The 27,430-nt window shown below is 41.1% G+C and overlaps 1 protein-coding gene across 3 annotated transcripts in view; it reads left to right on the plus strand.

Moving 5' to 3' along the window:
- The window catches only part of AAGAB (alpha and gamma adaptin binding protein), a 60,551-nt gene extending 33,540 nt beyond the window's left edge, over window positions 1-27,011 (plus strand). For 2 of the 3 annotated variants that reach the window (XM_066276000.1, XM_066276002.1), the window contains 5 exons: window positions 17,891-17,973; window positions 19,208-19,304; window positions 24,010-24,114; window positions 24,572-24,621; window positions 25,287-27,011. In XM_066276000.1, the coding sequence (XP_066132097.1) occupies window positions 17,891-17,973; window positions 19,208-19,304; window positions 24,010-24,114; window positions 24,572-24,621; window positions 25,287-25,364 (413 nt within the window). In that variant the 3' untranslated portion in view covers window positions 25,365-27,011. The remainder of the gene's footprint in view (window positions 1-17,890; window positions 17,974-19,207; window positions 19,305-24,009; window positions 24,115-24,571; window positions 24,622-25,286) is intronic. The other variant, XM_066276001.1, reaches the window with a different exon arrangement.
- The last annotated feature ends 419 nt before the right edge of the window (window positions 27,012-27,430 follow it).

A 27,430-nucleotide genomic window follows, 5' to 3' on the forward strand; every position in this document is an offset into this window, starting at 1 on the left:
GCTAAGTTTGGCAGAATAAATCTTTATAAAACAACTTACTATAGTTAAATCTATCTTTTTATTTATACTTTGGTTGCTCTGCTACCGCCCACCATGAAAGCTGGAACGCCCACTAGTGGGCAGTAAGGGACCAGGTTGACTACCACTGGATTAGATAGTGAACATAGGAGAATAATTATAATGACTGACCATGGAACTTTAAGCTGAGTAAGAAAGAGGAAGAAAAAATCTGTGGGGAGAGGCTCAGTGAAAAGGTATTAGTTTTGAGGTCCCAGTGGAAGTGAAGGAAAGCTGGGTTGAGATTCTATAGGGAGGGATGGAGGGAGGGAGAGAGCTGGAAAGATAGGTGGTGGTCAGAGTGTAGAAGGCATGAAATTGAGATTATGGAGGGCTTGTAGTTATTGGTGATAATAAGGTCTCATGGTATGATCATTAGAATATGTGGCTGAAGTGATCAAGAGGATGGGAAGAATGGAGATTGTCTAATGTAGTAAGTTTGGAAAAACCAAAAATCAGAAGGGATTTAATTGGAATCTGTAGTTAGGTTATGAATAGGGTAAATATGGACTTGATTTCCCAAATCCTAGACTGCTATGATTTAGGGACATTCCTAAAGCAAAATGTTTTTCACCAATTACAAATAAAATGAAGGCATTATTGAACATAGCAGAATTTATGGAGTACATTACACTAAACAATGATCCAGACAGAAAGTAGATATGGTTTACAAAGGGGCTATTGTAGTTCTTATGAATGCCATGTACCTATAATTCAAGTTTAGGAAGGTATGTGGCCTAAACTTTTAAGACTTATCTTGGAGAGCAATCATGTTTTCCTTCCCAATATTATTCTATGCAATGGTTTTTCTATTAAGTTTTGTACTGGCCGGGCTGACTCAGATTACATGTTCTTGAATTTTATAGGATTTAATAAGGGGCATTGTTTTGTTTGGTATGCTAGTGTAGGTGAACTAGCCAGGTGCAGGCCTTTAGAAATCAGAATCTCCATGCATGCATCTGGTTTGACATCTTCCTTTTACAGATGGGGAAATGAAGCCTCAGGAAGGAGAGGTGACCTGCCTATATTCACACAATGAGTCAGTTGCTAAGGTGGGACCAGAGGGCAGGAGTGTTGTGCATTTTTCCATTACAGGGTGTTGATTTACATTATTGGCTGGTTAGGGAATGAGCACAGAGCAGTTAAATAATTTACCCAGGCTGCATGAGAAATTGTCGTCAGAGCCAGAAGAGTTCATTCCCTATAGAACCCTATCAGATTAGGTGTTCTGGCATGAATAAGATTTTAATGACACAGACTATAGATAATGATCATATCTGATATTTTGGACTTTTTTGCTTATTGCATTTTAAATCCTTTTTCAAAGGCTATCTGAAATGGTATGATACTAACTCTATCCCATTGTTCTGCATTTAATCCAAAGTACAGATGAGGCTTCTGGATAGTTAATGTACTAAATACTTATATATTACTTGTGAATGAAAGATAGTTGTTGGGCAGATAAAATGTATTATGCTCACTTTGTTAAAGAGGCCATTGCCCAGGTGATATTAATGTGTGTTGGGGTGGGCTAAAGGCAGGGAGAATCCTTGTAGCCTGGGGCTTGGTTTTGGGATTAAGCCTTTCCTACCCTTTTTGATGTAGGGCGGTACAATCCAATCATGCCTCAGAGAAGTGACTTTGTATTAGAGACTTCCCTGTTTTGTATATTGGATTAAGAGTTTGGATTGCTACACTATAAAATGGGGACGAAGTGGGAGCTTGGGCTCTTGGTTCCTGAGATAATCATTAGAAGAGAGAGCAGAGGAGAGCAGAGAAAGGCTACGTGGAGGAGGCCAGGAGAAGCAGCCAAGATGGTGGAATGCTGAGTGAGAAGCCAGTTTGGGCAGAGTTTGTATCTGGGATAAGGAAAGGAGATGGGGAACAGAGGTGAATAAGTCTGGTGAGCTAGAAACCTTTGATTCTAGGAAACTCGGATAAGTCAGTAGCTTTGTGAGCACTGAATGTGACTGGGTTTTGGAGCCCAGTGTGTATTTTTACTTGCCCACCGGGTGCAAAGCTAGAATTAAAGACTATGGCCCACCAGTTTTTGGCTCCGCTGTTTCTTTGCCGACTGTCCGAATCCAATGCGAACCTGCATGAGCCAGGCAGCTCTGATGCTGGCCATGGCCCTGCCTCCTGGCTTTACAATAGTGTATTTTAAATTGTTTTATTTAAAGTCATAATGTTATAAAGTACCGCACCCCAGATTCTGAAAGGCACTGTACCTCATTTCATCAAGTTCACGTAGAGACACTGTAAAGCCAGTATTCACGGCCAGGGCCACTATCACAGCAGCCCAGCCCATGCAGGTTCGCATTGGATTCGGACAGTCAGTAAAGAAACAACGGAGCCACAAACTGGTGGGCCATTTAAGCTAGGCCTTTAATCCTAGTTTGCACCCGGCGGGCAAATAAAAACACACACTGGGCTCCAAAACCCACTCACATTCAGTGCTCACAAAGCCACTGACTTATCCGAGTTTCCTAGAATCAAAGGTTTCTAGCTCACCAGCCTTATTCTCCTCAGTTCCCCATCTCCTTCCTTATCCCAGATACAAACTCTGTACAAACTGGCATCTCACTCAGCACTCCGCCATCTTGGCTGCTTCTCCTGGCCTCCTCCACGTGGCCTCCTTCTGCTCTCTGCTCTGCTCTCTCCTCTAATGATAACCTCAGGAACCAAGAGGGCAAACTCTCGTTCTGCCCCCATTTTATATTGTAGCTTCACAACCTCTAATCCAATATACAAAGTAGGGAAGTCCCTAATACAAAATCACTTCTCTGAGGCATGATTGGATTGTACCACCCCACATCAAAAAGGGTGGGAAAGGTTAATCCCAAAACCAAGCCCCAGGCTACAAGGATTCTCAACACACATTAATATCACCTGGGTGATGGCCTCCTCGTGGGCAGCGTAATCTTTAACAAAGTGAGCATAATACATTTTATCTGCCCAACAGACACCCAGTCCAGATAAATTTTGAAGAGTTTTATTAGAGGAGGAGGTTTATTAAATATTAAATATGCCGGCCGCATATGGCTGACACAGGGCATCTGCAGGCCCAAATCATGCAGTCCCCAAAATAGTTCAGGGGCTGCTTATATATCCTTGATCACACAGGGGGGGGGGCATGACATCATGGCACAGGCTGACAACATTTGTTTAGGGGATACACAGAAACATTAGGCTTTTAAGGTAACACAATCAAAGACATTTACAAATCTTTCAGGGTTCCTCTTCCTTCACTAGCCTAGAGGTATTTTACTCTCAAGATTCCAGGAAGGGGGGGAGGAACTACAGTCAATGCAAGGTGGTATGTAAATTCTGCCTCCTATTGAAAGAGAAGAAGTTTCTAAGTTAACCTTTATTTTAGATTTAAAACTGAATAACCCATTGTTCTTGTAAGCCTGAAACTTCTACATTCTTCTCCCTACCCTCCCTAAAGGAGGGAAGGAACAGGAAAGCCTAACCTTTCCTCCCAGAATATTAATATCAATTTTCAGCTTTTTGGTACCTTACAAAACAGATCATTGTTCTCTTCAGTTTAAGTGAAGATTCATTTGTACATAGTAGGTGCTCAGTTAATGTCTTTTTGTTACTTAATTTCACATTGTAAAAGCCAGCAGTTATACTATTACAGTTGCAGGCAAATTATTATTCTAGGAAGAGATTTATAAATCTTCCTGGTATGGAGACATAACTTCTGGGTTAACTTATAGATGTAATAGCCTAGTTTTATATTCTTGGCTTTACCAATGTCTTGTTTCATAAGCCAAAGCATGCATTCTTAATGGGGCATTATTTTTCCCAAAAGGGTGAAAATTGCTTGGGGGGGGGGGCAAAAATATTACTTTTTTATGTATAAGGCACAGATATAATATGTAAATACATATATAGTATATCTGTGGTATTAATATTTCAATAGGAAAAATATCTAAAAAGGTACAGAGGGGAGTGTCTCCAGTCTCTTAAAAGGAGCTCCAACTAGAATACAATGAATTAGTACAGTGTGTCCGTAAAGTCATGGTGCACTTTTGGTCACAAGAAAGCAACAAAAGACGGTAGAAATGTGAAATCTGCACCAAATAAAAGAAAAACTCTCCCAGTTTCATACCTATTCAATGCAGTTTGATGTGGGCTCACGCACAGATTTTTTAGGGCTCCTTAGGTAGCTATCCCGTATAGCCTCTACAGACTTGTCACTGACTGATGGCCTACTGTAGAGCCAGTAGCCAGGGCTACCATCACAGCAGCCTGGCCCATGCAGGTTCGCATTGGATTCGGACAGTCGGTAAAGAAACAACGGAGCCAAAAACTGATGGGCCATCATCTTTAATATTAGCTTGCACCCGGCGGACAAGTAAAAACACACACTGGGCTCCAAAACCCGCTCACATTCAGTGCTCACAAAGCTACTGACTTATCCGAGTTTCCTAGAATCAAAGGTTTCTAGCTCACCAGACTTATTCCCGTCTGTTCCCCATCTCCTTCCTTCTCCCTGCACAAACTCTGCACAAACTGGCTTCTCACTCAACACCGCATCTTGGCTGCTTCTCCTGGCCTTTTCCACGTGGCCTTTCTCTGCTCTCTACTCTCTAATGCTAATCTCAGGAACCAAGAGAGCAAGCTCCTTTACTGCCCCCATTTTATAGTGTAGATTCATAACCTTTAATCCAATATACAAAATAGGGAAGTTTCTAATACAGTCACTTATCCGGGGCATGATGGGATTATACCACCCTACATCAAAACGGGTGGGAAAGGCTTAATCCTAAAACCAAGCCCCAGGCTACAAGATCCTGCCTGCCCACAGCCTGCCCCCAACACACATTAATATCACCTGGGCAATGGCCTCTTTAACAAAGTGAGCATAATATATTTTATCTGCCCAACACCTACCAGAACGGGGTTTCTCCACCAAACTGCCGGTTTCCTTCAACTGCTTATCCCACCGAGTAATGTTATTCCTATGTGGTGGCGCTTCGTTATAAACGTGCCAATATTTACGTTGCACTTTGGTCACGGATTCGAATTTAGCGAGCCACAGACACACTGAACTTTCCTCTGTACCGTCCACATCTCTACTGGCATGGCCATGGGCTGCTCCACTGTATACATGGTGTTACGTCATCATCTGCGCATGCACACATGCTACCACATCATCCTACAGAAACTGGGAGGGTTTTCCTTTTATTTGGTACAGATTCCACATTTCTGTTGTCTTTTGTTGCTTTCCTGTGACCGGTCAAAAGTGCACCATGACTTTACAGACACACTGTATTTGGTTTTTGTCCTGGCTCCTAAAACATCTCTAAGAGCCATAAGGGTGAAAGGTGTGTCTTTTGTTATTCAAAAACAAGCCACTTTCAACCACGCCTGAGTTTATGTTGATGAAATGACTTTTGGAAAGCCTCTGAGGATGGTGGCTGGTTGCTAGAGAGTTGAAACTCTCAGTCAGCCTCATGTCCCTGACCTCCTGGGTGCGGAGAAAGGCTGAAGGTGGAGTTAATCACCAAGGTGATTAATTCTGCCCGTGCAATAGAACCTGCATAAAACCCTAAGCGATGGGGTTTAGAGAGATTCCAGGCTGGTGAACACATTGAGGTGCTGGGAGGGTGACACCCAGGTACCTTGCTCTGTGCATCTCTTACATCTGGCTGTTGCTGATTATATTCTTTTATATGCTGCTCACAAAAATTAAAGGATATTTAAAAAATGAATATGAAACTATAAAAATATCTCCTAATTCTTGTAAGCAGTGTAATAAATTACTAATCAAATAAATAAATTATTTTCCTGAGTTCTGTGAGCTGTTGTAACAAATTACCAAACTCGAGAGGGGCATTTGTGGGGACCCTAAATTTATAGCTGGGTGGTCAGAAGTATAGGTGAGAACCAGAGACTTGCACTTGGTGTCTGAAGTGAGGTAGGGGAAGGGGAGAAGGCAGCTTTGTCGGACTGAGCTCTTAACCCGGACCCTGCGCTAACTCTGAGCAGTTAGAGACTAAATTGAGTTACATTGTAGGACACCCGATTGGTGTTTTCTGAGAACTGGAAAATTGTTTGGTATGGAGAAACTCACACACCTGGAGTTAGAACTGTTGGTTATGATTAGAGAAGGAAACAAAAGTTTTTTCTTTAGGAATCTTGATGAAAATGTTTGAGAAACACTGAATCTTGTATATACTAAGCTCCGCCTTAGAGGAAATTCCCATATCTCATTGTATTCACTATAAAGGTCAATCTTCTACGTAAGTCAGAGTTTCCACTATATGCATTACAGACGTGACATCAAAGTGGTCCAGGAAATGAAGTGGTTAGGCACCTTTATAATTGGGCTGTGCATTTTAGATGTCTCCATCCACATCCATTTGCTCCCTGTCTAACCTTTCCTACGTACTTCTCAACAAGGCTTTCTGAGGTACCAAATGCAAACAGAGGCAATCTCACTGGAGAGTAAAAGGATGTGGAGAATCAACTTCTAAAATCTGTCACATTTGACATAAAGCACTGTCCCAGTTTCTCCTTCAGGGTGATAATAAGGTGACATTATCAAATTATATTATATAGACCCAAATAGTAGAACTTGCCTTACAGTTCCTAGACCTGAAAGTCTGGTGATAGCTCAAGAAAAGGGATGTGGATAAAATCTCAGCTGCCTACTTGAGTTACCCATGGCTTCTGTCAGAGCCGGGCTTATAGATATGGAAACCTACTTGTAAGAATGAGATGGCTCTCGAACTCCAGGTGTGCAGGCTTTATTAGAGGAGAAAGACCTGCCAGAGCCCTTCTCTGAAAGAAGGGCCCCAAAACAGACTGAGGCAAAACTTTATAGGGTTGGGGATAGCCTCGAGCAAGGGTGTGCTGGTCTGTTCAGCTTTCTGAATACTCCTCCTTGGGGCAATTGACCAGCTTCCTGGAACCCCTCTGTCCCAGGGGTGATTGTCCGGTAATTAAGGGTGGGGTCAGGCAGCCAAGCGGAACAGCAAAAGGGCAGTTGTAATTCCTGGTAAATTCATGTATCTATCACTACTATTTGGGTCTATATAATATAATTTGATAATGTCACCTTATTATCACCATGAAGGAGAAACTGGGACAGTGCTTTATGTCAGATGTGACAGATTTTAGAAGTTGATTCTCCACATCCTTTTACTCTCCAGTGAGATTGCCTCTGTTTGCATTTGGTACTTCAGAAAGCCTTATTGAGAAGTACGTACTTTATCATTAGATGATCTAGGCATCAAGCTCAGTACTGTTCCTTGAACTTGGGAGGCACTAGGTGAAAAGACTTGGTTTTAAGGTCGAAGAAAAGAGGATGGTGTAAAACCAGTAGCCACAGCCACTATCACAGCTGCCCGGCCCATACAAGTTCGCATTGGATTCGGACAGACGGTAATGAAACAACAGAGCCAAAAACTAGTGGGCCATCATCTTTAATCCTAGCTTGTACTCAGCGGGCAAGTAAAAACACTCACTGGGCTCCAAACCCACTCATTCAGTGCTCACAAAGCCACTGACTTATCCGAGTTTCCTAGAATCAAAGGTTTCTAGCTCACCAGACTTATTCCCGTCTGTTCCCCATCTCCTTCCTTCTCCCTGCACAAACTCTGCACAAACTGGCTTCTCACTCAGCACTCCACCATCTTGGCTGCTTCTCCTGGCCTCCTCCACATGACATTTCTCTGCTCTCCTCTCTAATGCTAATCTCAGGAACCGAGAGCGAGCAATCTCCCAGTCTGTCCCATTTTATAGTGTAGAAATCAAAACCTTTAATCCAATATACAAACAAGAAAATCTCTAATACAAAGTCACTTATCTGAGGCATAATGGGATTCCTCATGAGAGTGCACCACCCCACATCAAAAAGGTGGTACTAGATTTATTGGGCTGATTACTTAGTAAGTTATATATGTCTAATCACTGGGTTGTACACCTGAAACTAATATAAAATTGTATGTCAACTATAATTTAAAAACATTATATAAAAATAAAAAAAAAAGGTGGGAAAGGTTTAGTCCTAAAACCAAGCCCCAGGTTACCAAGGATCCTGCCTACCCACAGCCTGCCCCCAACACACGGTAATACAATCATGCCCATCCCAAGCAATCACCTGGGCGACGGTTTCCATGTGGGCAGCACCATCTTTAACAAAGTGAGCATAATATATTTTATTTACCCAACAGATGGTTAGTAGAAGCCCGATGCATTGTTTTATTTTTCAAACGAAGCTCTCACTGTTTCACATAAGAGGGTAGCATTGTATACAGTGTCCTTGTTTATAAAATGTCAGTTTAATTTACCCCGAGAACCCCATGCAGGGCATTGTCACCTGAGCACTAATGAGAGCCAGGGGGGTTTAGTCTGTACTCATGACTGGTGGGTATTCAGTGGGTCTTTTTACAAATACCACCACTGAGTGAAAGGCAAGGAAGGGAAATTCTGTGATCTTTTATTGTTTCTAATCAGTGAAGAAGGGATTAGACTAAACAAATGTTACAGAGTTGTGACTTTAGTCCCCTAGTGGTAAACAATAATTGTAGAGATTATATTTCAAAAGCCCTGAGAGTGTTTATCTTTTATAGTTTAATCTCTAGTGATGCAGATGGTGAAGGATTAAGTGGAATTTTAATAGTAGAAACAATTCTTTCATATGTTAATTTTCTATGTTTTCCCTATAATGGAAAGAATTGTTCATCAATTAATGTATGTTCCCCTGAATTTACTTGGTAACAAAATACCACAACAGAAATCCCAGATTCCTGTCTAAGGAATCATTTGCAACTGATGTACAGAAGAGTGGCAAGAAATGACTCCCAAAAACACAAGGTCTATCTGGCTACGTGATACCTGGGCTGCTCTCCTGAGAGAGTGGATGGCTAATGCCTGTAATATAACTTGTTGTTTTTTTTTAAAGAGAGTAAGAAAATGATGAAATAAAAATTTGCATTTAATGTTACAGAAAATAAAACATCAAATTAGCAAGAGGAAGAATGGTTAATGAAGAGGGTTGTAGTGGGGTGTTTTTCTGCCTAGGTCATCTTGGGAAGATGAACCATGTCTCTGGACCCCAGTTTTGTCATCTGTACGAGAGGGTAGAGTTATACCAACACTAAGATGCTATGGGACCAAGTTCCTTGAGACAGAGTGAGTTCTCTATTTATCTCAGCCACTGCCATTGTGGAACTGAAAAAACTAGTTGAGTAATCTCTGACAGTCATCTAACTATGAATGTTGTGGTCGAAGTGAAAATAAATAAGGTGTGTGTGTGTGTGTATGTAGAAGGCATAAATTTGGTGGGGGAGATTGTGACGTAAGAGGAAAAAAGAGAAGAGGGAATTATGAAAAATTAAGAGAAGCTAGAAGGGAATACATGTGTGAGTAAAATGGTGAGACTTTGTTTTAAGAAATAATGCCCCAACTTGTCCATAAGCAAATGAGTGGTGGGAAATCTCTTCGGATTAGTCACTATAGAGGCACTTGCAGGCTTCCTTGTGTGGCCACCTTGCAAAACAGTTTTGGCAGTCTTGCTTTAGAATTATTTTTAGAGCTGGTTATGAATCACACATAAGAAAATTCATTTTTTTCTTTATGGTAAAGTCTTGTTTCATTGCTCTCATTATTCCCCATACTTGGTTCTGAATGGTACTTTGACTTGATTCTAAACATCCCTTTGATGATTTTCAAGAGCATGCTTCAGGCTCTTGAGATTCGACTTAACAATGGAAGCATTATTGGAATTTATGGAAAGCTTTCCTATACAAGATCTTTGGAAAAGACAGTGCTCAGTTTACTGTTCAGTTCACTTTACTAAGAATTTGTGTGCACACGTGCATAGAAAGAAAGATGAGGATATACACTGAAGTATTAATTGGCATCTTTGGTCATTTAATCTTCTTCTTTATACTTGTTCCTGTTTTCCAAATTTTCTACAATGAACATATCCTTTAGACCAGTGGTCCCAAACCCCCGGGCCGCAGACCAATACCGGTCTGCGGGCCATTTGGTACCAGTCTGCAGAGAAAGAATAAATAACTTACATTATTTCTGTTTTATTTATATTTAAGTCTGAACGATGCTTTATTTTTAAAAAATGACCAGATTCCTTCTGTTACATCCATCTAAGACTCACTCTTGACGTTTATCTCGTAAGTTTGACAATTATATTTTAAAATACCACAGTTTTGGCCCTGGCCGGTTGGCTCAGCGGTAGAGCGTCGGCCTAGCGTGCGGAGGACCCGGGTTTGATTCCCGGCCAGGGCACACAGGAGAAGCGCCCATTTGCTTCTCCACCCCTCTGCCGCGCTTTCCTCTCTGTCTCTCTCTTCCCCTCCCGCAGCCAAGGCTCCATTGGAGCAAAGATGGCCCAGGCGCTGGGGATGGCTCTGTGGCCTCTGCCTCAGGCGCTAGAGTGGCTCTGGTCGCAACATGGCGACGCCCAGGATGAGCAGAGCATCGCCCCCTGGTGGGCAGAGCGTCGCCCCTGGTGGGCGTGCCGGGTGGATCCCAGTCGGGCGCATGCGGGAGTCTGTCTGACTGTCTCTCCCTGTTTCCAGCTTCAGAAAAATGAAAAAATAAAAAATAAAAAAAATAAAATACCACAGTTTTTACGCCAGTTGCATAATTTTATTTTGTGTATTTATCCGTCCCACCCTAAAGGCCGGTCCATGAAAATATTTTCTAACATTAAACCGGTCCCCAAAAAAAGGTTGGGGACCACTGCTTTAGAGTCAGGAAAAAGAGGAAAAATATTGCCTGATTCCTTTCATTTATCCGTCCCACCCTAAAGGCCGGTCCATGAAAATACTTTCTAACATTAAACCGGTCCGTGGCCAAAAAAAGGTTGGGGACCACTGCTTTAGAGTCAGGAAAAAGAGGAAAAATATTGCCTGATTCCTTTCTGGTCAGGTTCAATATATCGATATATGCTCAGGGATTGGAGGAAACAGTTGTAGACTTGATGAGCAGGTGTCCAGATGTCACAGGAAGAGCACAGACAGGCTCACTTTTCCTGAATCCACAGCCAGAATCAGTGCTCAGTAGACTTAGTTCTCTAAATAAGTGCTGTTTTGTTTTGTTTGTTTTTTTTTTTAAATATATATATTTTAAAGACTTTATTTATTCATTTTTTAGAGAGGAGAGAAGGAGGGGAGAGAGAGAGAGAGAGAGAGAGAGGAAGGGAGGAGCAGGAAGCATCAACTCCCACATGTGCCTTGACCAGGTAATCCCAGGGTTTTGAACCGGCGACCTCAGCATTCCAGGTCGACGCTTTAATCCACTGCGCCACCACAGGTCAGGCTAAATAAGTGCTGTTTTTAATGTACTTCAGAGTTTTACCCTTTTCAAGCAGTAGTTTAGTAAAAGGGAATAAATCTGTCCTAATTCCTTTTGATTTCAAAAACATTTCAATTTATCAAGTAGAAGTAGAATGTGATAGAAAAGTGTAGGCTTATTTCCCTAATACTAGCAAAATTAATTTCTGATGAAGCACTGTTTAAAATAAGTTTTTATGTAAATAGTTGGGGTGATTTTAAAATAGCATTCAAAAATGGGTATGGTTTGTCTAAGTTGAAATAGCTGTGATTATGGTAAGTTTGGTCATGTTTATCACATGGGTGAAAATATTTTTGTGGGGACAGAAAGAGGATGTAAAGAAATCTTAAAATGTGGGGGAAACTTGAACTTCTTAAGATGATGCCAAATAATTGTGGCTAAGCTGAAATATGAACACCGAAAATATATAACAAGTCATCTAAGGCATTTTGGGGCTGTATTCATAGAAATTCTTAAAATTGTGAGCAGTATATATATGTTTGAAGTAAAAACTTCTCTGTTTAGCTAATGCTTGCAGCCTCTGTCACAGGAGGCTGTCAGTGGATATTTCAGCATCTGAACTGTAGTATACTTGGCACTGTGCTGGGGGCCGTGGAAGGCAGAAGAGCTGTGTGTGCTATATAGTTATGGATGCCAGATAGACTCAGTCAAGTATTTATACTAGCATTTCTCTCAAGGCCTAATTGACAAAAAAGGCAAATGGCACTGATGGAGAAGTTTTTTCTTCTAGAGGAGTTTTCCAGGGTAGGGGGAGGAAGGATATTTATATTGTTGACAGGAGGTAAAATGGAATCTCTTTTTTTTTTTTTTTTTTTTTTTTTTTTCATTTTTCTGAAGCTGGAAACAGGGAGAGACAGTCAGACAGACTCCCGCATGCGCCCGACCGGGATCCACCCGGCACGCCCACCAGGGGCGGTGCTCTGCCCCCCAGGGGGCGATGCTCTGCCCATCCTGGGCGTCGCCATATTGCGACCAGAGCCACTCTATCGCCTGAGGCAGAGGCCACAGAGCCATGCCCAGCGCCCGGGCCATCTTTGCTCCAATGGAGCCTTGGCTGCGGGAGGGGAAGAGAGAGACAGAGAGGAAAGCGCGGCGGAGGGGTGGAGAAGCAAATGGGCGCTTCTCCTGTGTGCCCTGGCCGGGAATCGAACCCGGGTCCTCCGCACGCTAGGCCGACGCTCTACCGCTGAGCCAACCGGCCAGGGCAAAATGGAATCTCTTAAACATTTTTTCTCTACTTTTTAAATTGAAAATCTTTTTAAGAAATGAATTAAAACCTGATTAATTTTAGCCAAAAATTTCCTGCATTAGTAGAACTGTGTCAGTGTTTCTCAGTTGGAGGTAATTTTGTGTTTTCTGCACCCCCAACTCTGGGGACATTTGGTAGTGCTATACATATTTGGTGGGTATAGGCAGAGATCCATAGGACTCTCTCTGCCACCTCCGTACACACATAACAAAGCTCCAGTGTCATAGTGCTGAGATTGAGAAACTCTTGTCTGCATATACTTGAGGGACAGTGAAAGGACAGTGAGTCCTAACCACCTGGCTGCACTAGTTCTGTGTGACTGGTGCCTTCAGGAATTATGGTACTGGGCTGGATTAGACAATGAGAAGCATTAAAGTAGCATATGATTAATTATTCAGTCCTGAGCTTAATTCAGTTGAAATCAGTCTAAACCAGGGATATAATAAAGAATTACTGACAAAAAAAGAACTATATATGAATGAAAAGACATATTTCTGCATTTAACCCAAGCTTATGTCATATTCAATATTTGTATATTAAGCATTGACTGTCTCAACTTTTGTTCTTTATATGTTACCTCTGGGCTTAATGGAAAGAGTTAGGAATTTAGAATCAGAGATCTGGATTTCATGTTTAGTTTCTAGCTATGTGACTTTGGATAGTTACCTAATCTCTCTGAGTTATTGTTTACTCTATAAAAGATAATAAAATAAATACTCTATAAAACAAGATAGCAATTAAAGGAGATAAATGTTGATTTTTGTTTGTGTGTGGAAGGCATATTTTGGTTGTTGTAAGGGTTAAAGAAGTGTTGTATGTTTAGCGCTGAGAATGTTAGCTTGCACATACAGGGTGGAATAAAAGTAGGCTTACAGTTTTATACTAAACAGTTTATTCTTGTATTATTTATTTATTAATTATTGTAGTATTCATATGAACAACTATAAACCTACTTTTGTCCCACACTGTAGTTAATACTCAATGAATATTAGCTATTATGATCATTAACCCTTGGTTCTGCAAGGTTGGTATTGTTATACCCTCCACATAAAAGTAGAAACGAAGGCACAGAGTAGTACCTACACCAGGGGTCTCAAACTCAACTCAGCATGTGGGCCGCAGAGCACGATCACAGCCTTTTGGAGGGCTGCACTAGGTCTACAAAAGGCAACTGTTACGCAACACTTTTCTCACTGCAGTTGAAACCAAAAAAAAATCAGTACAACAAGCACAATCGTACATGCAGTTTACTCAGTGTCACAAAACGACCAGAAACTGTAGTTCGCATCACAACTGCTGTTAACTAAGCTAATATCTAGCTAGGATGCTAGAGAAATGAAAAATACAAGTAGGCCCCTAGGCTTACTTAATTTTATCCAAAATATTTTGAACTTCGTGGATTAGTCTGCGGGCCGCACAAAATTGTTCGGCGGGCCGCGAGTTTGAGACCCCTGACCTACACGGTAGGTAGCACTTTCCCGGTAAGTACCGGAACTAGGATTCAAATCCACGCTTTAATTCATCTCCAAATTTATATGCCTGTCATAGTGTCTTGATAAAATAGTGGAGAAGAGCAGAGAAATTAGAAGGAAAAAAACCTTTTTAGAATGACTTTGCCCTTTCCCTATATTAAAATTTCCCTTTTTGCCTAGGTTTTTAAATTCTCTAAATGTCTAATGGAATGCATGTCAAAATTGCTATGTGAAATGAATTTTGTTTCTAAAATAACTGTGCTTTTAGATTTGTAAAGAGATGTGCACATAATTTCATATATTTCAATATTTTGGAAACTATTATTAAAAAGTAAATAATAAAATTCCTCCCAAGGTTTGAGAATTTCCCATTTCAAATCTTTATTCTAGAGGCTCTGGTTTTGTTTCTGACGCTTCCTGGAAGAATTCTGTGTGAATGACCGGCACCACTGGGTTTTCTTTTTCATGATAATGTCATTTTTACCTATTATTCCACTGGTGCGAATTTACTGGTCTACTGAAACTGCATTAGATGTTTTTAGAACCAGAGTTTAATGTACTTACTGTGCCTTTCAGAATAATTTACTTAACAACTTCCCCTTTCTGCAGCTCTGAAGTTCCAGAAGAATCAATTGAGTAGGTGCATTAGTTTATTCCTTCCTACTCCAGTATTTTGTGGCATCAATAAAACCAGAGACAATAAAGCCAATTTCAACAACTACCTGCTAAAAGAATAAATCCTTCTTAATAGAGATGATATTTTCTTGCCCTGAATCCTGTGAACAAAATTCTGGTAAACAAGGAAAGATTTACATACCGGTAATCCTTTTCTGTAAGAAGAATGGTTTTACAGAGGGTGCACATGGGCAGAATTTTGCTAAACATTCAACTAAGCAAAACTGAGTTACTTAACATTGTAAATGTATAAAATCCAAGATTTTTAAGCAACATTAATGTGCAAGCAGCTAGCTTTGGATAAACAAAAATGAATTGTTTTACTAATTGTAAAAATTTATGTTTCTAACCTGCTTAACATATAAAGCAGTGGGAACATAGTGAACTCTCTTGTTAGTTGACTAAATCTTCCACTGTTTATAAGAAAATGAGCAAAAGTCTTCCAATGTATTTTAATTAGCCCAACACCTGATTATAAACTCATAGTCATCTGTGAACCTTAAAAGGATTACTTGAAGTAATGTTTTTTATTTTTTCTTTATTGAATAATTTGTTAAAATACTTAAGCCCGGCTAACTCAAAGTTACTGTCACGAGAAGGTAAAGAATGCCTCTATACTTTATAAAGTCACTAACTTCTATAGCAGAATGGACCTTAACATCCATGTAGCAACCCTCTTATTTTATAGGACAGAAAATTAAGCCACAGAAAAATTGATTATTTGTCTTAAGATCACATTGGTAGACAGAGCCAGGCATGAAGACCATTCTTTCTGACCTGGTCCAGTTCTCTTCCCACTATTCTGACTTTTTCATGATTTTGAAAAATTAGGGCATTCATTTTTTTTTAATTGTGGCAAAATACATTTAGCACATAATCATTAAATGATAGGTAGACACATGAACATGAAATGAAAGTCAGCATGTACACAAAGAGTTCCGATACACAGTGATGAGTCTCGCTCCTGTCTGCTTTTCATCCCAGAAGCCCTTCTTGGAAGCAGACACTGGAGGGAGTGAGGCATTTTAAATAGACCGCTTTGGTCTAATAACATGTCCAAGCTGACATTATTGCATTATTCTTCATGGATTACAGTCTGGCCTGCCAATTTTAGGTAATGCCCAACAGAGGAAAAACCTAAGCTGTGGAGCTGGAATATGGAGAGATTTGTGAATTGGATTTGAAAATTACCCAGAGTGCAAGTTATTTCTGGTAATAGAAGTGCTCTCTTACAGCATTACTCTATTACTCAGGTAAAGCCTTTTGTACGAAGAGCCTAAAGTATTTTATAAGAGCCCTCGTGCATCCTCATGACATGTGAAATCCCTGTTTGAGTACTGCGTAGTCGCATACAATTGCTGTAAAGTCTGTCGGCTGAATGCTGATGTTTGAATAAACCTCCCAGGTGTCTGTGAAAGTGTCACTGTGGCACACCACATGAATCTGCTGCTCAGCCTCAGCCTTCTCAGCCTGCCTCGATGAAGCCTCAGTGCCTGGCTCTTGGATAGGTCATACACAGGCATTGGAGGGTTCCTTGCAGAGTGAGCAAGTTGGAGGAGGAGGTGAGGTGAAAGGGGGCTCCAGGAGTAGTGCACATGCACTTGTGGCCCTACTGCCACAGTGCAGGTAGTGGAGCAGGAAAAGCAGCAGGGCAGCAGCAGGCTTTCGGAACTGAAGCCTTCAAGGCTTAGGTTCTGGGTTGATAGCCACATGCAGTAGGGAGGCTAGGCTACTGCCCACATGGTGAAAGGTCGGGCTGGAATAAGCTGCAGCCTAGACCCAGCATGCCACAAACTGGCTTCATCTCGGTTTGAAAGGCAAATCTGCCCCAAGCGGGAGGAGGGAGGACTGAGACTACAACTGGTTCTCTTTGATACCTCTGTGTGACTGAGCAACTGATAGCAGGTTTCACCTGGCAGGGGAGAGACTAGAACGGGTTCCAGGAGAGGGAGAAGGGAAAGGCAAAGTGGGAGAAAATTGTCTTTTTGAGAGAGTTCTTTGACTTCTATACTGTTAGACTCTTGAAATGTAGGTTGCATCTTCTACTCTGTTAGCAGTGTTTTTGTTTTGTTCTCAGTTTCCCTGATCCTGTGACTCTCCTAGAGTATTTGGTAAGAGTTCAGATTCCTTGGCCTCTGCTCCAGAGATTCAGCCTCAGTCTGAAGCAGGGAGAATACTGCCTGCTGAATGCTGGGGTAGTTTTAATAGGTGCCCAGGCAATTTGGGGGGAACTCTTATCAGATCAGGGCTGGGCCTTCACGTTCATCAGTTCTAAATGTTCTGCTCTAGATTTGTCCTCCATTGTAAAGACAAATATCAAGAGTATTGGGAGCCTTATCTGCAAGTGGCTCATTTAGATCAAAATTAGTGCTTTATTTTTTAAAAACATGCATGTTCCTCTTCAGTTTAAAACACTGGAATATTGGCCCTGGCCGGTTGGCTCAGCGGTAGAGCGTCGGCCTAGCGTGCGGAGGACCCGGGTTCGATTCCCGGCCAGGGCACATAGGAGAAGCGCCCATTTGCTTCTCCACCCCTCCGCCGCGCCTTCCTCTCTGTCTCTCTCTTCCCCTCCCGCAGCCAAGGCTCCATTGGAGCAAAAGATGGCCCGGGCACTGGGGATGGCTCTGTGGCCTCTGCCCCAGGCGCTAGAGTGGCTCTGGTCGCAATATGGTGACACCCAGGAGGGTCGCAACATGGCGACGCCCAGGATGGGCAGAGCGTCGCCCCCTGGTGGGCGTGCCGGGTGGATCCCGGTCGGGCGCATGCGGGAGTCTGACTGTCTCTCCCTGTTTCCAGCTTCAGAAAAATGAAAAAACAAAACAAAACACTGGAATATTATTAGTTCATTGTGGCTATTAAAACATCAATGCTGGTAATTTTTATAGATGAAACTGCTAGTGGCCTTTTATTTGTTATAATGGACTAAAACTCTGATTTTTGAAAATTATTCAGAATTTAGAGAGTATGTTAATTATTAGTAACTATGTTTTATAATTAGAACTTTTATAATGAGGAAATAGCCATTATTTCATCATCACAGTCATTTTAACAGCTTAAAATGTGAATTAAAAATTTCAGCTATTACATTTTTTCTTTCCAGATAGGAACCAAGGCTTTAGCCTTCTTAGCTCATTGGCTGGAGCAAACCGTAGCATTGGGCCACCGGACACCTGTCACTCAGAGGTAAAACTTTTTCCTGATCTTTTCTCCTCTATGGCTTTAATTTCTCCTTGTCATTGTGAATCTTTACACCATTTACCAGTTTTTTCTCCATTTAAGAAATGACAGAGAATATAAAAAATAGCTAAAAGGAGACTTTAAAATGGTCCTCTTGTGTCTGGTACCTGTTGAGAGAAGGCTGGTTCAGCATCAGTGCAGTGAGCCCTTCCAAGATGTTTACAGTTTGGGCTATTTCATGTTTTCTTGCCAGAGTGCTTATAAAATATGCCAGGCTTTCCTTAAGGCATAAAGTTGCTCCAGACCTTTAAATATAAAACAAAATAAAATTGATGTTTCTGTTTCAGAACTTCCCATGTACAAATCGGAGGCAAGGTCCTTGCTTTCAGAGAGCTTATTAGTTTGATTTCAACCCTCTGTCCTCAAGGACTTTGGTCCAATGGTCCAAGTTTACCTTGGTCAACATGCTCTAACCAGAGGCACATTAGGCAGTGCCACATTGTTTTCCCAGGCGTCCTTTTCTGTTTTGGCCTCCTAGCTGTTTTTGATATGATCATGCTCAATTTCACATTTTGAATAAAACATGGATTTTTTTTTTTTTTTTGTATTTTTCTGAAGTGAGAAGCTGGGAGGCAGGGAGAAAGACTCCCTCATGTGCCTGACCGAGATCCACGCGGCATGCCCACCAGGGGGCAATGCTCTGCCCATCTGGGGCATTGCTCGGCTACAATCGGAGCCATTCTAGCACGTGAGGTGGAGGCCATAAAGCCATCCTTAGTGCCCGAGGTCAATGTTGCTCTAATGGAACCTTGGCTGCCGGAGAAGAGACAGAGAGAAATAAAGGAGAGGGAGAAGGGTGGAGAAGCAGATGGGCACTTCTCCTGTGTGCCCTGGCCGGGAATTGAACCCAGGACTTCCACACACCGGGCTGACGCTCTACCTCTGAGCCAACCGGCCAGAGCTAAAACATGGATCTTAAACAAAATAAATATTATGTTTTAATAGTCAGTAGCAAAATCTTGACAGTTTCTAGTTTTTATTTGAGGGAAAATACTCCTGAGTTAGTGAATTTTTAACTATTCATATTTTTATGTGACATTGACCCTTCTCCCATCTCTCATTACCAGCTCCTACTGCTGCTTCTCAAAAGCCAGCCAGTGGGTGGAAGTGTGAGCCTTTTAGATTTAGTTCTGAAGTAGCCTACTAGTGAATGATCGCTTGTGTGTACTTTCTTCAACAGCAGCCCTGTTTGTCAGCAGCTGATAGGACTGTATCCCTCTTGGATCAGCGAGGTGGTGCAGCTAACACAGCAGACACTCAGGTGGATAGCATTGTGGGTAAGTTCCCCCTTTGGCTGTCAAGAGCAAGCCCTTTGGAACAGCCAGTGTATCAGGGAGTAAATCATCCAGCAGGAAAATGACTTTATATTTGGACAAGGGAAGAATAGTGTACCCCAAATGAGTGTGAGCCTTGTGATGGCTGTTGGGAAAAGGAGGGAGAATAAAGTATATTACAGATCTATGTGTATCATTTTTCTCACTGATTCTCTTATCAGGAGCTTGATTCAGATCATCTTAGCTAAAACAGGGCGAGGTGGTGAAACAGCTTTCTCTGTCCATATTCCACGGTTTTTTCATAGAATTTAATGGTAGTCAGGATTGATGATAACAAGAATAATACAGCTATATAAGCCCTTACACATCCTTTTAAAGTTCTTTTGTATTCACTTTCTCAGTTGGTAGTGAAGTTTGGCAGAGAAGTTATTTTATGGAGATGATGGTAAGGCCCAGGGAAGTTCAATAACTTGTCCAAAGGTATCTAACGAGAAAGTCCTGGAACTGAAACTAGTACCCAGTCTGCTGTCCAAAAGCCAGAAAGCCAAGGAGCTTGGTTGAAATAACTAGAAACGTTCTTTTGTTAGGGAACTACCGATACTTCTACTTTTTCTTCGTGCCACAGAGGGCCCGTTTGCAGTAATGATTTTTTTCTAATGATAAAATAATCCTTGTAGAAAATTCGATTGGTTATAGAATCATAGTAAGAAGAAAAATACTTATAATCTCTTCTCTCTAGTTTAAATTCAATCTTGTCCTTTTAATTGAATCCTTCCTATAGGCTGCTTTTTTAAATTGAGGTATAATTGACATACAGCATTGTATTAGTTTCAGCTGGCTTTTAAAACTGCTAAAGTGCCTTCTGTGAAAATAGATGGGCAACCACACTGAAAAGGTGGGGAAGATAAGAACTAAGTAACTTGGGGAAACAGTATTCTGACTGGACACCATAAGGCTAAAAACAAAGAACTGAACAGAAATATGGCACTTTGCTTAATAAATTTGATTCTCATGAGGATATGAGTTAGAAATTCTGAAATTATATATATTTACATATATTGTGGTTGAAAATTAAGAAAATATAGTGTAAAGAGAGCTAGGTTTCTCACTGTCTGAGAAAGAAGTTACAAATAAGCAGAGGAGAAGGCTGGAATGAACCCTTTGATACTGGACTGAAAATGAACATATCAGCTTGAACAAATGGGTTTGTTTTTTTGTTTTTTTGTTTTTTACAGGGACAGAGAGAGAGTCAGAAAGAGGGATAGACGGGGACAGACAGGAATGGAGAGAGATGAGAAGCATCAATCATCAGTTTTTCGATGCGACACCTTAGTTGTTCATTGATTGCTTTCTCATATGTGCCTTAACCGGGGGCCTCAGTAGACCGAGTAACTCCTTGCTCGAGCCAGCGACCTTGGGTCCAAGCTGGTGAGCTTTTTGCTCAAGCCAGATGAGCCCGTGCTCAAGCTGGCGACCTCAGGGTCTCGAACCTGGGTCCTTCCGCATCCCAGTCTGATGCTCTATCCACTGCACCACCGCCTGGTCAAGCAACACATGGATTTTTTAAAATATATGTATAGTTAGAGCAACAGAGAAATAAAGATGCATGTGTTACTACATTATATTTCTGAGCCCTGTCCACTGAGAGGGCCTAGAAGCAATAATACTCCAATAGTAATGGACACCCTTAGCACTTAGATCTTTGTTTTGTTTTGTTTTGTTTTTTGGTGAGAGGAGGGGAGATAGTGAGGCAGACTCCTGCATGCACCCCCACCAGGATCCACCTAGCAACCCCGTTTAGGGCTGATGCTGGAATAAACTGAGCTATTTTTAGTGCCTGAGGCTAATGAGCTGGAACCAACTGAGCCATCCTGAGTGCCCAGGGCCAATGCTCAAACCAGTCGAGCCACTGGCTACAGGAGGTGAAGAGGGAGAAAAGGGAGAGAGGAAGGGGGGAGAAGTAGATGGACGCTTCTCCTGTGTGCCCTGACTGGGAGTCAAACCCAGGACATTCATGCTCTGGGCCAATGCTCTATCCACTACCAGCCAGAGCCAATCTTGATTTCTAAATACCATTCTTCAAAAAGGTACCAGAGCTACTTAGAGAAGTAGATGATTTCAGGGCTGGAGCAGGAAAACTACAGGATAAACCTGGAGAAACTCATGGTACCAGAAAGTAAGGAAGTACTCAAAAAAGAATGGGCACATGTTGAAAAGGCAGAGCAACGAACCTGAGAGAGCTAAAGCTGAAACAGTTTGGCCAGCAAAATAAATTAATATAGTGTTGGGTTATAACCCATGGAATAAGATAAATATTCATGAATCCATACTAATATAAGTAAATAATTGAATAAAGAAAACAGTAACTGGGAAAGAAAGGGCTGCTCCTCCTTATGGAATATTTCCAATTAGTATAAATGTAGAAGGAGTGAGGGAAGTATTGTAGAAAATCACCATTAGTCGCACACCATGGTGATAGTTGTTCAGACCAGATCCACTGATGGAAGTTAAAATTAGTAGATGAAAATTTGAAAAGAAACATGACATTTGCATACCTAAAAGTATTTCTCCTAAGATGTTTGTTTGTTATAAAGGGGAAAATAGTCACTTTATACTTGATAAACCTGGCAGATACTACTTCAAGTGAAGATTACCTCACCTATAAGACGCTGATGTCATGTCCCCCGATATGTGATGAATGGGCACTCACTTTTGTGCCGTTTTGCCAAAATTGCATAACCTCAGTCTAATAATAAAACATTAGACAAATCCAGATTGAGGGACATTATACAAAATAACTGACCAGGACTCTTCAAAAGTGTCTAAGTCATAAAAGACGAGGAAAGACTGGGAAACTCATAAATTGGACAAGACTGAGGAGATTTGACAGTTCAATTCAGTGTAGGATCCTGGAACAGAAAAGGATTTTAGTGGAAAGGCTGATGAAGACTGAATGGGGTCTGTAGTTCAGTTAATAGCACTACACCATTATTAACTTCTTAGCATTTACAATTATCTACAATATTAACACTAAGGGAAGGTGGGTGAAGGGTATACACTGTTTCTGCAACTTTTTTGTAACACTAAAATTATTTCAAAAAATTTTTAAAGGGCAAAATCAAAGAGCAGAAGTAGAACAAACACTTGAGCTCCATGCCCCCCCCCATTCTTTACTAAACTGTTTCCATTCCTTACTTCTCACTCACTCCTCAGTGGCTTCCATCTACTGTTGCCCCTTGACCTCCGTACCTCTGAGTCTAATGGATGTCTTTATTTCCCATTCTGGATTCCTGGCAACATTCAATATCATGAATCAATTTCTTTTGAAACACTATCTTCTCTTGACTTACCCACCACATCCTAGTTGGGTGATTTTTCTGTTTCTCTAGTTATTCCTTCTCTTTCTCTGGAAGATTACCCTTTTTACCCAGCCTTTAAATATTACCATGCCTCAGTGCTCCACTTAAGCTCCTCTTCCAAATTTATATTTAAGCATGAAGTGATTTCATGGCCACACACAGTTCAGTTATCATGTGTACACAGATAAATCAAAAAGTTTTTCTCTCCAGCTGTGTATGCCAGCTGCCAACATGACATGCCCATTGCACTAAAGCAAATTTATTAACCAAAATGCATTTTTAACACCAAATTATCTAAATGACATTGTAGTAGATGCAAAGAATTATAGTTCTCCTTGTCTTCAAGGAGTTTACAGTCTAAAAATTCAGAGACAGGCCTTACAATGTAATGGTTAAGGCTGTGGGCTTGAGTCCTGGACAAATGGGTTCGAATCATCGCTCTACCTGCTAGTAATGAGATGAACTTGAGTAAGTTATTTAGCCTCCATGGGCCTCAGTTTCCCTTTCTGTAAAATAGGGGTTAACAAATCTTTCCTTAAAATGCTGTGGCAAGAATGAAATGGAGTGGTGTAAGTTAAAGCACTCAGTGGTGCCTACACAGGTAAACTCACTTACTATAATAGATTTGTTACAGAAAAGGCGGAGAGGTGTCAGGACAGAGTCAGTATGCCAGTGCAAGACAGTTCTGAAAACACACGTGTGGGACGGATTCAGAGGAAGAAGGCCTGTGAACTGGCAACTCAGGACGTCCTAGGGGTGGTCGGCCTGGAGTGGACGATGAGTTAAAATTTTGATTAATAACAAACTTGGATAACAAGACAACATGCCGAGATGGAAATAGTAAAGGATTTGTAGTAGGAGAACAAGAATTTAAATCTGCTTTACTTCTCAACAGTTGTAATTTTAAATAAGTTCATTTTTAAACTCAAGTTTCTTCATGTGTAAACTGTAGACAGTGATGTCTATCCTAACCACTCTATATAGTTGTCAGTAATAGATGTGAAAATATATGTTGTACAGTAAAATGTGGTATAAATTTCAGGCATTTATTGCTGAATCAGTGTACCTTAGTGGAGAGCGTGGGCTGTACAGAGCTTCACTTTTCTCATCCCTAAAATGGAAACCATGTGCTGTGCCTCATTATAATGTTGTAAGGATGAAGAAAGTTGCTATTCTTTTGAGGGCCTATGGGCAGCCAAGCAGGTGACACATCTTGCGCTGCAAAGCTGGTACACAGGGCCTTCATTCAGTGGTGACTCCCATCAAAGCCGGGATTCATTGCCTTAGGGTTCTATGTATTTAGCACATATATAAATAATGTGTGACAAGGTGATGAATCTTTATTTCAGATCCCATGTTAGATCTGGATATTCAAGAATTAGCCAGCCTTACTACGGGCGGAGGAGATTTGGAGAATTTTGAAAGACTGTTTTCAAAATTAAAGGAAATGAAAGGTAATCGGATCCATTGTGTCTGGCATGTTTCCATATTGGTACAGCTTGGTTTTATGTAGGGTTTTATTTTGTAACTGCCGATTAGATTCCATGCTCTGGTCTCAGCTATCTGGAGAAGCTTAGCTACCAAGGAAACTGTATCATCCTCTGGTGATAAAAAATTTCCTAGGGAAAATTTTCCTCTTATTTTCTTTCCTCTTATTTTCCCTTCTTCTCTTGCCTCTGTTTCTTTCAGTGTGTCTCATTAACATGGAATCAGTGAGGTCCCGACCAGTTTACTCTCCCCATTCCCATCTGGAGAGTTTGGAAGACTTAAACTTTCTAACAGCTATGATGACTACATGATAAACATGTCTTTAAACCCATCTCCCATCTTCTAGTGTTAGAACATCCATCCATACACTCCAGATTCTCATGTGCTATTAGACAAATTTCTTAAGATATATTTTCCCCCTAGACAAGGCTGCGACGCTTCCTCACGAGCAAAGAAAGTTGCATGCAGAAAAGGTGAGACAATCAGTCAGGTATTTATTGAGTATCTACAAAAGGTCCAGTGCCTTTGGATTTATAGCACTTATTTATTAATTATACATTTTACTCCTAAAGTGTCTTAGTGTGAACTTTCCATTGAATCTTAACTTATATAACTAATTGAATATTTACACAGTGGTAACTTGGTTGCTGCAATCAAACCAAGATTTTATTAAATATATGTTGAATGACATGGAATTTTCACTGAGACTCAGGATATTTGCCTTCCTAACTGTTAGGCTGGAAAACGCTTAGTTGTTTTGTTTTATTTTGTTATTACCAACGCAACACATGTTCTTGGCAGGAAACATATATGGCTTATGGTATTCTATTGTATGAATGTGTCATAATTTATCCATTTCCTTTTGGACAATTAGGTCATGTGTATTTTTTGCTTCTATAAATAGTGAAGCTGTGCATATTCTTCCTTACACCTCACCATTGTATACAAACTATGTTATATTCTGAGTATAAATTTCTAGAATCAGAAATCCTGGTCAGGATATTCAGGGGTTTTGATATATGTTGCCAGAGGGTTGGAGGAAAAGGTTTAGAATTTTAGGCTGTAGTTTAAAGTATGACATATGAAATGAGTTGAAATTTAGTGTTGGCTAAAATTTGTTGCATGTTTCTCTCCACAGGTTGCCAAAGCCTTCTGGATGGCAATTGGGGGTGACAGAGATGAAATTGAAGGCCTTTCTTCTGATGAAGAACACTAAATTATTTATACTAGGGTCTAACAAAGATGCTAACTCTATCTACCGGAGATACTTCCCTACTCAACCCAGTTACATTTTGCTGAACTTTCCATCATCATATTGGCCACCTGACTTGTTTATAGGATTCCCTTAATTTTAGTTTTTAGTAGAGGATCAAGGGGGAAGTTATTCTCCCTCAGTATATTGTAAGGGAGTGAGGAGTATAATGACAGTAAGGACTGAAACTTTTCCAATATGCTTTTTTGTTCTCGGAATGGGAATGGACTGAGAGACTCAGAGGTCTGTTTTATTTGCCCAAGTTAAAGAAGAAACTACTAAGCCATTCCTAGTCATCTTTTTAACTAGCATTTCCTGCGCCCACACGGATTACTGCAAGTCGGGTCCTTGTGCACCTTTCCTGGGCCTTCTGAACTTTCTGCTTCCGAGAGCTTGCTGCTCTGAGCTTCGGTGCTTTTGGTGGGAAGAGAGGAAGCAGATGCAGATTTGATTTGTACTGTGGTATAGATGGGCCAGTGACAGTGGCCCTCAGGTTAGTCTCTAGCTTAAAACAATTGCTTCTGGGCATCTGAATTGAAATGTAGTGTCTGAGCTCATGCTAGAGAATACTGAGAAGCCGGTGTGAATTTTTAGGCTATAAAAAATGAGGCAAAGTTTTCCTACTCTGGAAAGGATAAAACTGACCCCTTTACAGAGTTGTTGGGAATGGAGATTTGTATGTGTAAGAGACAGATACTTAAAGAATTCCCTTCCCTATATGGACCTTTGAAGCAGTTATGTGATCACATACTGACATTTTGGCATTACTGTTTATCATGAAGAAATTCTTCTTCCTTAGAGTTCTCTTGAAATGTCAGAGCAGTGTCCTCACACTTATATCCTCAAAACAAGGCAGGTTTCCTCCTCCTCTCTGAAAGACAGCCAGAAATCACTGCCAAAGTAATGACACTAAGGAGTGAGTAAGGTGGGAGAGGATGTGAAGTACTGACAATGAATCCCTGAGTACCTTGTGTTGCTTCCCGGCTGAGTGGGTCAGCCTCAGGAGAACCGATCACCAAAGGGAAGGTTTCCACAGGAAGAGTGGGAAACAGCAGAGAACCCATCATTGTGGTGCTCTCTGCCATGGCTCTAAATGGCACAGGGCACCAAGCTGGATGGTGCTGGAACTGCTTGGTCTAGTGGTTCACCAGCAGAAATGAGTTTCAGATGCCTCTGTGCACCATCTCCAAGTGCAGCCGAACGTGAACCAGATGGCAGGAGGAAGGGAAGGCTCAGGTGCCGAGCCTTCCAGGGCGACCACAGGAACAAGTGTGGCAGTGATCGGAACATTCAGGAAGAGCCGTTTCAGGGACCTTTGGAGGCTATCTTGCTTGGTAACTTTTTTCAGCTATTCTGAGGCTTCTTGAGATAGTTGACCACCATCCCATCAGTGTTTCTCTGAGAGGACTGCCTCAGCCAGTCACCAGGAAGGTAAGGGAGGCGGGCTCCCCGTTGCAAAATGAAAGGTGGAACATATTTTCTTAAAACATGAGCAGTTTCAGATAATACATTAGGATCACACGGTTAGAGAAAACAGACTAGGAAAAGCTATGAACTTGATTTTGTGTATTAAAGCCAGATGATTAAAATGTGATTTATGAAGTCTGCTAATGTGTGTTATATTGTTGTTTAGCAGAGGATGTATGTGGGGGAAGCTTTCCTTCCTTCATTGGATTAGGCATAAATAGTGAATAAGGGTTTGTCAAACTCACTATTTTGGAATCCATCATGCATATATGTATACTAACAGCTCACATTTTGAAGACCTTGGCTATATGGGCGTATTGGCCCCTTCTAGGGGGATATGTAGTATAAAAGGGTCCAGTGGTATCAGCTAAAGGCCTAGGTTAAGAAGAGTGATCATGAGCTAATGGTGCAATAAAAGTTGTAATCTATCTAAAGTGACCTCTGTACATGCCATCACAAGTTATTATGGACTGTCCATCTGCGATTTAAAATGAGAGACTTGTCTTTTATTCCTCCCTTAAACATTTCTCTATTTGTAGTAGGGTCTTTTTTTGTTTGTATTT

The sequence above is a fragment of the Saccopteryx bilineata genome, chromosome 4 (assembly GCF_036850765.1).
Source record: "Saccopteryx bilineata isolate mSacBil1 chromosome 4, mSacBil1_pri_phased_curated, whole genome shotgun sequence".
Taxonomy (NCBI): Eukaryota; Metazoa; Chordata; class Mammalia; order Chiroptera; family Emballonuridae; genus Saccopteryx; species Saccopteryx bilineata.